At 38.5% G+C, this 12,692-nt stretch overlaps 1 protein-coding gene across 2 annotated transcripts in view; it reads left to right on the forward strand.

Moving 5' to 3' along the window:
• LOC135545450 (protocadherin-11 X-linked-like) overlaps nt 1-12,692 on the forward strand; it is a 36,216-nt gene that overhangs the window by 3,481 nt on the left and 20,043 nt on the right. For both annotated transcript variants that reach the window (XM_064973070.1, XM_064973071.1), the window contains one exon: nt 8,761-9,340. In XM_064973070.1, coding sequence (XP_064829142.1) covers nt 8,795-9,340 — 546 coding nt within the window. In that variant the 5' untranslated portion in view covers nt 8,761-8,794. The remainder of the gene's footprint in view (nt 1-8,760; nt 9,341-12,692) is intronic.

Here is a 12,692-nt window from a genome sequence, read left to right on the forward strand (position 1 = left end):
AAGATAGAACACTATATACTGGGTATATATATACATATATTATTAGTTATACCTGTGTTGATATTAATTACTGCCCTGTTGGGTTGAGCAAGGTAAGCATTTCACTGTACTTGTGCACGTATTTGAATTGTATTGTCACACACATTATGTTTCAGTAGCCTAACTTCCACAATGATTCAGAGCGATACAGAATAATTTGCACCTGCGTAATGTAATGTCTGTATCATAGAGCATGGCCACCATCAAACACATGAACAATGAAGGTATCAATTGTGTGTAATATAGGTATTTAACAGTATAGTCTTCATCGACTATTTGGCTAACACAACTAACATGTTTTATTTCATCCTGCTGCATTGAACTATTTTTTTCCAAATGCGTAGATGTAAAAAAAAAATTATACAAATACTGGTTACTAAACAAATGGTTTCTCGAGAATTCTAGGAAAGGGCACAGAAAGCAAAAAAAAAATTATATATATATATATATATATATATATAACTAATACTATTCACTACTCTCGATAGCTACCAATAGTTATTTGACTATCCAATAAAACTTTTGAATAAAGCAAATGTTAGCAAAATATTAATTATTTTAATGTAGCATTATGTAGCATCAAATGATAGTGATATTTATATTGGCGTTGGTCGTATTCCGTGTGTCGTTAACTATTATGTCCCTTTACTGCCCTCTAGAGGTCATTTACAGTAATATCAGATTAACTGACGTGACAAGATGTGATAAGGATTTTCATGCCAATTTATGTGAAGTTATCACGTCTGTGTTGGTGATTGTTAATGCTGGATGGAATATATTGAAGCCCTCTTTCTTATATTAAACAGAAATTATTTGGATTATTATCTCATCGTGTTGACATTTCTAACTAGAAAATAATGCAAAGGAAATTTGAAATGTTTGATTTATTTTCCCTCGGCGTTGATATATGATTGAAGCATTTACTCTACATTGGGTCCTAAATTAGATTTTTTTCACAAATTTGACTGAAAAATTAAGACATATGGAAATGGTATTTGTCTTAGCCGAACACAATTAACGAAGAGTAAATATGATTTAGTTATTTTACAATGATTCATTCTTATCAGCAGGAACCCCTTTGGCATTTGGAATTTAATCTGCCCCAGCTGTGAAGACCAAAGTCATTACTCAGTCAAGAGAAATCTACCATTATTCCTCTTGTGACAACTAGATAAGGAAACTTCGAGGCTGTAGATCTTTTAAAGGGAGACTGAATAGATCTGGACAATAAACCTGCCTGTCTGCCAGTCTGTCGACGATCAATGGAACCAGGAGAGATAGAGCCTGGCGTTACCAAGATTGTGTCCCTTTGCAAGTCCAGCTTGCAATGCATTAAGAAACATCTCTTAATGTACAGTACCAGTCAAAAGTTTGGACATACCTCATTACCTATTTTTTACTATGTTCTACATTGTAGAATTGTAGTGAAGACATTAAAACTGAAATAACACATATGGAATCATGTAGAGACCCCCCCCCCCCAAAAAGTGTTAAACAAATCAAAATATATTTTATATTTGAGATTCTTCAAATTAGCCATCCTTTGCCTTGATGACAGCTTTGCACACTCTTGGCATTCTCTCGAAAATAGTACAAAAAATAAAGAAAAACACTGCAATGAGGTGTGTCCAAACTTTTGACTGGTACTGTATATCCATGGACACCCACATCACAGTTTTTTTGGATAGAGAAGTTTGTTGCCGCTACTCCAGTTCTGGAGTCACTCCATCAAACTTCCGTTTAAGATGCCAGATCAATAGATTCTTTGGGAAGGTGAAGGTGTCCCCCCCCCTCCGCCCCCTCTCCTCTTCCACAGGGCAGTCTGATAATACTACCCTGCCCGACTGGCCTGTCCATCATATTGTCATGTAAAGTGATCCAGGAGCTGTCTGCTACTAGCCCCCCCCCCCTTGCTCAGCTCTGTCTCCAGAGAGAGGAGAGAAGCAGAGTTGTCTGCTGTAGTAAACCTCTTTTCTCACAGCTCAAAATAACCATTTCTGGAATCTTGTGAAATGTTTGCATGGAAAGATGTTCTGCTTGATTGACATTGAAACATAAAATAAAAATGTCCTCTACATTATTTTCCCGATTCTTCATTGCCAAACTGTACATGTTTTGCATTTGTAAAAGTTGAAGCTCATTGCTCAACCCCATTAGATCCAATGTATAGTTTTGAAGAGAGTGTTTATCATTATCCATGGTTTGGTTCAGCCTTGGACTCCTCTTCACACGTGGCACAGTGAATAGTAATGAACCCTTCTTTGTCTCTAGGAAAGGTGCCAACTTCACAGTCAAGCAAATCACAACCCCCATGCAGAGTTTCATTCATATGACATCACAACACTGTTTTATACTGCAGAGAGTCACCTTCAAATAGATGTCTGTCATGTAGATACTGTCAACCATGTTTTTCTAACCCAACAGTCTTCTAATGAGTCTAAACCTAACCCTATAATGAGTCTAAACCTAACCCTATAATGAGTCTAATCCTAACCCTATAATGAGTCTAAACCTATCCCTATAATGAGTCTAAACCTAACCCTATAATGAGTCTAATCCTAACCCTATAATGAGTCTAAACCTAACCCTATAATGAGTCTAAACCTAACCCTATAATGAGTCTAAACCTATCCCTATAATGAGTCTAAACCTAACCCTATAATGAGTCTAAACCTATCCCTATAATGAGTCTAAACCTAACCCTATAATGAGTCTAAACCTAACCCTATAATGAGTCTAATCCTAACCCTATAATGAGTCTAAACCTAACCCTATAATAAGTCTAAACCTAACCCTATAATGAGTCTAAACCTAACCCTATAATGAGTCTAAACCTAACCCTATAATAAGTCTAAACCTAACCCTATAATGAGTCTAAACCTAACCCTATAATGAGTCTTAACCTAACCCTATAATGAGTCTAAACCTAACCCTATAATGAGTCTAAACCTAACCCTATAATGAGTCTAAACCTAACCCTATAATGAGTCTAAACCTAACCCTATAATGAGTCTAAACCTAACCCTATAATGAGTCTAATCCTATCCCTATAATGAGTCTAAACCTAACCCTATAATGAGTCTAAACCTAACCCTATAATGAGTCTAAACCTGACCCTATAATGAGTCTAATCCTATCCCTATAATGAGTCTAAACCTAACCCTATAATGAGTCTTAACCTAACCCTATAATGAGTTTCACCTGAGTTCTTCATCAGGAAGATTTACATTTGACATTTTAATCATCCAGAGAAACCTCCAGGAGCAATTAGAGTTAAGTGCCTTGCTCAAGGGCACAGCAACAGAATTCTTCACCTTGTAGTCTCTAACCTCTAGGCTAGACAATAGAAGGCGAGTTAGAAGGTCCTCTGGTTGAATTTATTTCCAAATAAGATCATATGATGCAACGATAAAACATGTTGCCATTCCGGCTCATTCCGAACAATTTAAATTAAATATTTATAACAAATATTTAATTTTAAAAAATCTACTTTTGAGATGCTATTATGGCATTTGGATGTCACCACCATCTTGATGTAAAATGCCTCTATTGTAAAGTTTTAATACAGTAGTTATAGATCTATTCTCAAGACAGTATACAAGCTCTGTCCCTATGTAGATAGCGTTTTCATAAGGCGTTCACGGAACGCTTCTCAAGACAGCTGTGCAACATCTCTGTGATGAATATTAATATAATGGAGCTGGGAGGGGAAATGAAAGGTGATTGATACTCTCTTTATTACCTCCTAACCAATGTGTTGTGGGAGTCTACATCTCCTATAAAGCTTATAGTAAATGCTCAGAGATCAGATGGGCCTGGAATGTAGTGGGACGTGAATGACAAATTCATACAGTATGTTAGTGGTTTGATGTAAATTGTTGGAATTCAAAATAACTTTGAAAAGCTAACCGTTATAGAAGACAGTTTATCAGACATCCACATTTAACCCCAGTGTAGTACAGCTGTGTGGTGTTATGTACGGTCTCTTTTACAGATGAGCCCTGCAAAAATGAATCAAACTCAAACAATATACACAATTACAAAACATATTAAGAATAACAGACACATTTATCAACTTAGTGGTCTCTGATCATCACTCTGAACTGACTAAGGGGGAGCAGAACATCTCATTTCAGAGAGCTCTGGAAGTTGTTCCACATGAAGGGGGCCAAAAAATAAAAAGCAGCTTTACCCAACTCTGTGGAGACCGAAGGGGCCTCCAGTGTTATCCAAGCCTGAGACTGGGTTTGGTCATTTGTAAGCCTAAATTGAATTAATGATGATAAATACACAGGAAGTTTCTGCATGAGTGCTTTGTAGATAAACACAAGAAAATACCGCTCTCTCCTTACATACAAAGAGGTCCAACACAGTTATTGATACAAAACACAATGGTGAGTTCTAGAACCATCACCAGTAACAAACCTAAGGGCCTAATAGTGAGTTCTAGAACCATCACCAGTAATAAACCTAAGGGCCTAATGATGAGTTCTAGAACCATCACCGGTAATAAACCTAAGGGCCTATTGGTGAGTTCTAGAACCATCACTGGTAATAAACCTAAGGGCCTAATGGTGAGTTCTAGAACCATCACCGGTAATAAACCTAAGGGCCTAATGGTGAGTTCTCGAATCATCACCGGTAATAAACCTAAGGGCCCAATGGTGAGTTCTAGAACCATCACCGGTAATAAACCTAAGGGCCTGTTGGTGAGTTCTAGAACCATCACCGGTAATAAACCTAAGGGCCTATTGGTGAGTTCTAGAACCATCACCGGTAATAAACCTAAGGGCCTATTGGTGAGTTCTAGAACCATCACCGGTAATAAACCTAAGGGCCTAATGGTGAGTTTTAGAACCATCACCGGTAATAAACCTAAGGGCACAATGGAAAACAGCATCTAGTGTTTTAAGGGTAGTTGCTGCTGCATGCATGTAGATAATATCTCCATAATCTATAATAGAAATTAAAAACCTCTTAAGGATCTCTACAGATCAGTGTCCCACCAGCGGGATGGTTGAGCTAATGTGCGCTAATGTGATTAGCATGAGGTTGTAAGTAACAAGACATTTTCCCAGGACTTAAGACATATCTGATATTGGCAGAAAGCTTAAATTCTTGTTAATCTAACTGCACTTTCCAATTTACAGTAGCTATTACAGTGAAATAATACCATGCTATTGTTTGAGGAGAGTGCACAGTTATGAACTTGAAAAGTTATTAATAAACCAATTAGGCACTTTTGGGCAGTCTTGACACAAATTCTTTAACAGAAAGGCAATGGTTCAATGGATCAGTCTAAACCTTTGCACATACACTGCTGCCATCTAGTGGCCAACATGGAAATTGCGTCTGGGCTGGAATAATACATTATGGCCTTTAACTTGCATTTGAAAGATGATGGTTAAAAAAAATATACAAAAAAGGTTGTTTTTTTGTTTGTATTATCTTTTACTGTGTCTAATGTGTTATATTCTCCTACATTAATTTCACATTTCCACAAACTTCAAAGTTTTCCTTTCAAATGGTATCAAGAATATGCATATCATTGCTTCAGGTCCTAAGCTACAGGTAGTTACATTTGGATATGTCATTTTAGGCGAAAATTAAAAAATAATTTTAAAGTGTCCTGGACAATATTCTACCTATTAACTAAATTCAGACATTTTTTCTGTAAAAGAAACAAACCTTGAACTTCAACTTCTTTAACCAGCTCAGTGAAGTGTTTTTTAAATGACACTTTGTCATCAAACCAATATTTTTAGAAAGGAACTCGCTCTATTTGTGTACCGTTCAAACTAGGCATTACAAATGCATTTAAATATCGATCCATTTGGGACCTAAAAAAGCCATTCATTTTGGTGTGTTTGCATTTGGCACTAACTTTAGATCCAACCGTGATCTCTGCTGTGGTTGAAAATCAGACTTCAAATGTGAAAAGGCTTGGTCCACTGATGGGGCAATGGAATACAACACTGTATCATCTGCATACAAATCAATATATATATTTTTACAGCATTACTAATGTTATTTATATTGATTGTAAATAATAGTGGGCCGAGTATTGAACCTTGGGGAACCCATTTATGTAACTCAAGGAACTCCGATTTTGTCACAGAGAGGACAGCTTTTTCAACGGAATAACATGGTCTACAGTATCCTATCAAGACAGCTTATTCAATATAACATGGTCTACAGTATCATATCAGGACAGGTTATTCAACTGAATAACATGGTCTTCAGTATCAAAAGCTTTTGTCAAGTCTACAAATACAACAGCACAAGGCATTTGCAATATCATTTACAACAGGCGTAGCAGTCGTAGCAGTGCTATGTTTTGGTTCTGAATCCAGATTGACTAATATTAAGAACAAGAACACCGTTTACAGATTGATAATAACATACCTGTTTGTTGACCAATGATTCTAGTATTTTCACTAGACAAGGGAGCCTGGAAATGGGTTGATAGTTCATTTAAAAAAATCACTACTACTGTCCTTATGGAGTGGTAGAGAAAACATTCCAAGCTTTTGGAATATTTCTTGATACTAAAGTTTAGAAAAATAAAAATAAAATAAAAAGGTGTGCTACTGAGCCTGCTGCATACTGTCAGCACAGTCTGGTCCTCATGACAAGTGTTACAATACATCACAATGCAGTATACCTGCAGACTTTAAGTCTCCCCTTGGTCCAGGTCTCCCTTGTAAAAAAAAGAGACCTCAATGGAACATCCTGGATAAATACACGTTAAATACGTAACATTTTGAAGTGTAGCGTGAGCATAAATTCTAATCCTAATAACCTGAAAGTTGTTCTTGCTATAACAAGCATAGCGACGGCCATCTTATCTCTGTGGTCCCTCTTTGGATGGCCTAGTTTGTTTTTGGCAACAGGGACCTTTGCCCTCTAGCCAGGTTTCAGCACACAAAGCTTTGATATAATTGGTGGAGCTACCGATCAAGCAAACTGGCATAAAATAAGAAAACACTGATATATTGATACTGTCAGATGGTGCTGAAACCCATAGGCTGTTGATTTACTATTGACTATTTACTAATTTACCATGGGCTTAATGATAGAGAGAGAGAGAGATCAGTCATAGACCTTCTTTTCAATCTAATAACAATACATGTAGCATGTTAGAGAAAACTATCAACTAATGTTAATGATTACATTGGTATGATTATAATATTCTAATGTGAGACATGGTGGCTTTCGTAATGTGTCGATTCATTGTCATGCAGAACATGGTGTTTTCATATGGCTGGGCATTCATGTCATCTTTCATGTTACTGTTTTTGATTTTTTTTTTTTAGATACTCAGTAAATGAGGCTCTGAGTTAATGATCATTGTATTTCTATTATGTGGCTCAGGAAGATGATGTCTGCATCCTAAGTGGTACCCTATTCCCTATATATATATATATATATATATATATATGATTAATATATTTAACCTTTATTTAGCTAGGAAAGTCAGTTAAGAACATATTCTTCTTCATAAACCCCTCCCCTAACCCGCGACGATGCTGGGCCAATTGTGCGCCGCCCTGTGGGACTCCCAATAACGGCCAGTTGTGATACAGCCCGGGATCGAACCAGGGTCGGTTGTGAGGCCTCTAGCACTGAGACCGCTGCTCCACTCGGGAGCCTATACCCATGCACATACGTTGTACTTTTGACCAGGGGACAAATCTGAAGTGGTTTTTTTTCCCATGTTTCCTGCTCGTGATGATCAGACCGATTCCCGAGCTACGTATCTTTAAAACCTGACGAAAGGTCAACCCCAAAGGTCAACTCATGTGCCAAACGTACTGCCCCCACGTAAACTCATCAAACATTCATGCAAGGTTGTCTATTGACTACGCCAATGATGATCTCCTCCGGCGAGGAAAATATGAATTGGTTGATTACCTCAATGTCACGGATTGATGGAACGTGTGAACTAATAACCTTTTCATGTCTTTGTGTTCAACCGGCGGTGTCGTCAAAGGTTCATTGTGTAAAACTGCTGTTAATTTGCTCTCAAAGACATTGGAGATATGCAGGCTCAGAGCTAGTTAGGTTGATAGGTCAAGTTCAACCCCTCTCCATTAGTGAGAATCATACTAATTACAGTCAGAATATATGGATCTGAGTCTGGAATAGAACTCTGTTTCTTATATAGTGCACTGTGTTAAATCCTAGAGATCTGGTCACAAGTAGTGCACTATACAGGGAATAAAGGTGCCATTTTCAGATGTAACCTGGGTATCATGTAACTTTTGCAGTAACAAGATCATTTATCTTCCCCTCTCTCTCTGTTTCTCTCTCTGTTTCTCTCTCTGTTTCTCTCTCTGTTTCTCTCTCTGTTTCTCTCCCTCTGTCTGTCTGTCTGTCTGTCTGTCTGTCTCCCTCCCTCTGTCTGTCTGTCTGTCTGTCTGTCTGTCTGTCTGTCTGTCTGTCTGTCTGTCTGTCTGTCTGTCTGTCTCCGTCTGTCTGTCTGTCTGTCGGTCCGTCTGTGTGTCCGTCTTTCTGTCTGTCTGTCTGTCTGTCTGTCTGTCTGTCTGTCTGTCTGTCTGTCTCTCTGTCTGTTTCTCTCTCTGTTTCTCTCTCTGTTTTTCTCTGTTTCTGTCTGTCTGTCTGTCTGTCTGTCTGTCTGTCTGTCTGTGTCTCTCTCTGTCTCTGTCTCTCTCTCTTTCTCTCTCTGTCTCTCTCTGTCTCCCTCTCTCTCTCTGACAGAGTTGCATCCTTACAAGGAAAGCTCCCATCCTCTATGATTATGGACTTAGCAAGTCATGCTCATGTGTTGGTGGTGTTGCTCACCTGCCTGGTCTTGCTGTCCTGGGCCCAAGAGAAGGACTACACGGTGAGGGAGGAGCAGCCCGAGAACGTCCGCATCGGGAACCTGCGGAAGGACTTGGACCTGAACCTTGACCCTGACTTCAAGCTGACCTCGCCACTGCAGTTTAAGCCTGTCTACAAAACGGGCGATGTGCCTTTGGTGAGGGTAGAGGCCAACACCGGGGAGATCTTCACCACGGCTCACCGCATCGACCGCGAGAAGCTCTGCTCTGGAGTATTCAACGAGAAGCGCTGCTTCTACGAGATCGAGGTTGCCGTTCTGCCTGACGAGATCTTCCGTCTGGTCAAGATCCGGTTCCTGATTGAGGACATCAATGACAACGCTCCACTCTTCCAGTCCACCGTAATAAACATCTCCATCCCAGAGAACACTGCCATCAACACCCGGTACCCCGTGCCCTCTGCATTTGACCCAGACGTGGGGATCAATGGGATCCAACACTATGAACTTGTCAAGGTGAGCACACACTTCTCTCTATCAGGATCGAGTGACTGTCACTGCTTGTGTGATTGACATAAAGAACAATAGTTTGTTATGTTTTATGAATAATTTGTTTTCATCCTTATTCGTTGGAAAAATAAATACACCAGAAGATTATAATTTGTGGCATTTACCGCTAGCATAAATCATTTTAACATTCCGTCATTGAAGATTCCGGAAAAGACAATTGTATAGGCAAAAGCTAACTAGATATATGATAAGATAACTAGCTACATACAGTACCACCCCTTCCCAATGTCACTGCTGTTCACCTGCATTTAGTTGAACCCATAAGGCTGTGTGTTAGTAGAGCTGTTCTTTGTTGTTAGACTTTATGGGCCACGTTTACACGCTTAAATCAGAACAGAGCCTTAGGCCACCATGTCACCACAATGCTTTCTTTGAAGAGGCTTTATGTTATTATGTGTATCAAGTGATAAGCGCGTGTAGTTTTGCTATAAACCATAACGATGAAAATTGCAGACACAGCGTATTCCTCCAATTTTCAGTGGAAAAAAAAGGTTAACTGTTGGGAATATTGTAGATTATTGACTAGGAAAGGAACTGTGTTATGGTAATAGGTGCCTCATGCAGAACCCAATGTTCTTGTTTTATCATCTAATTGATGTTCTATTCAATCGCAGCGCAATATTCTCACTTACCTTAATGAAGTCGGCCTAAAAACAGATAGTAGCATAATGCCATGCATTCTCCATTTATAGTCTAGACAACACTCAATACGTCGTGGAGGAATATGAATATTGCAGATTATCTGAGGCCCGCTTGCGAATTCAAATTCGGGATATTTTTTTGAGAGGAGATAAAGCACAAGATTTGCTATGCAGAGGGGGCACTAAACACACATACAATACAGAAAGCAAACAGACAGTCTTCTAAAATAATCAACTAAAATGAAAATGTTGCTTTGCAAAGGTTGTCTCATCTCGGTGACATGAGTATGTTTTTTGGGGGGGAGTGTGAGATGGTAAAGAGTCTATCACGGTGTATCAGATTAAGTGTGCTTTGTGTGAACATTAACAGTATCCTTGCTACCCATGTCCTACTTGATTACCAATTTGCATTTTTATGAGTCATTTCTATGCCAAGACCTCCCCCGCTGAAATGTCCTGAATTGTTCATGCCTGGAAAATGACCAGCCAAGTGTTCTGCACATAGCAACGATGATGTTCCCCAGTCATTTCCGTTATTTTTTATTTCCTCTCATTTATATTATTACTTTTCTATTTCCTTGTTTTATTTAGATTCAATTTATTTATTTCGATTCATTGTATCTTTCCTATCATAGCTTTTTTTTTTCCTAGTTAAATTTCAATTTCAATTAAGTTGCATATCTTATCTTGTCTTGGGTAAATATTGTTGTTTTATATTTTCTATCCATCCTTTTCATTCAAACAAGGTTTTCTGAATAGCAGTGCACAATACAGGTACAGTGCACAAGGACACTTTAGAACACCTACAGTACTCTGTACTAAATTGTTTATCTTTTTTTCTACTATTTTCTACATTGTAGAATAACAGTGAAGACATTAAAACTATGAAATACCACATATGGAATCATGCATAACCAAAAGAAGTGTAAACCAATCAAAATAAATTTTATATTTGAGATTCTTCAAAGTACTATTTAACTTCTTGAAACTCTCCATCCCGGATCCGGGTTTGTGACTAAAGCCTCAGGCTCATTAGCATAACGCAACGTTAACGATTTCTGAAAATCGCAAATAAAATGAAAATAATGCGTCTGCTCTCAAGCTTAGCCTTTTCTTAACAACACTGTCATCTCAGATTTTCAAAATATGCTTTTGAACCATAGAAATTGACTAATTTGTGTAAGAGTATGCAAAGCTAGCATAGCATTTTGAGTAGCATTTAGCACGCAACATTTTCACAAAAACCAGATAACCAAATAAATAAAATCATTTACCTTTGAAGAGCTTCTGATGTTTTCAATGAGGAGACTCTCAGTTACATACCAAATGCGCAGTTTTTCCTGAAAGCGTCTGTGTGTAGGAGAAATCGTTCCGTTTTCTACATTGCGTCTGGCTACCGAAACGAACCGAAAATTCAGTCACCTACAACGTAAAACTTTTTCCGGATTAACTACATAATATCGACCGAAACATGGCAAACGTTGTTTGGAATCAATCCTCAAGGTGTTTTTTCACATATCTCTTCATTGATATGCAGTTCGTGGAAGCTTGCTTTCCTCTCTGTATCCCATGGAAAAATACTGGCAGGTGACTTTTGCGCACCAATTTCGGCGCAGGACACCGGGCGGACACCTGGTAAATGTGGTCTCTTATGGTCAATCTTCCAATGATCTGCCTACAAATACGTCACAATGCTGCAGACACCTTGGGGAAACGACAGAAAGGGCAGGCTCATTCCTCTCGCATTCACAGCCATATAAGGAGACAATGGAAAACAGAGCCTCAAAAATCCTGCTCATTTCCTGGATGCCGTCTCATCTTGGTTTTGCCTGAAGCTCACGTTCTAGGGCACGCACAGAAAATATCTTGGTAGTTCTGGACACGTCAGAGTGTTTTCTTTCGAATGCTATCAATTATATGCATAGTCGAGCATCTTTTTGTGACAAAATATCTTGTTTAAAACGGGAACGTTTTTCATTCAAAAATGAAATAGCGCCCCCCAGAGCATCAACAGGTTAATGAAGTTGCTATTTGAGGACTTGTGAGGTGTCTGTTTCTCAAACTAGACACCCTAATGTATTTGCTTAGTTGTGCACGGGGGCCTCCCACTCCTCTTTCTATTCTGGTTAGAGCCAGTTTGCGCTGTTCTGTGAAGGGAGTAGTACACAGCGTTGTACGAGATCTTCAGTTTCTTAGCAATTTCTCGCATGGAATAGTATTCATTTTTCAGAACAAGAATAGACTGACGAGTTTCAGAAGAAAGTTCTTTGTTTCTAGCAATTTTGAGCTTGTAATTGAACCCACAAATGCTGATCCTCCAGATTCTCAACTAGTCTAAAGAAGGTCAGTTTTATTGCTTCTTTAGTCAGGACAACAGTTTCCAGCTGTGCTAACACAATTGCAAAAGGGTTTTCTAATAATCAATTAGCCATTTAAAATGATAAACTTGTATTAGCTAACACAATGTGCCATTGGAACACAGGAGTGATTGTTGCTGGTTAGGGTTAGGGCTGCTGTACGCCTATGTAGCTATTTCATAATAAATCAGCTGTTTCCAGCTACAACATCATTTACAACATTAACAATGTCTACACTGTATTTGTGATCAATTTGAGGTTATTTTGATGGACAAAAAAGTTGCTTTTCTTTCAAAAACA

This window comes from Oncorhynchus masou, chromosome 9, assembly GCF_036934945.1.
Source record: "Oncorhynchus masou masou isolate Uvic2021 chromosome 9, UVic_Omas_1.1, whole genome shotgun sequence".
NCBI lineage: Eukaryota > Metazoa > Chordata > Actinopteri > Salmoniformes > Salmonidae > Oncorhynchus > Oncorhynchus masou.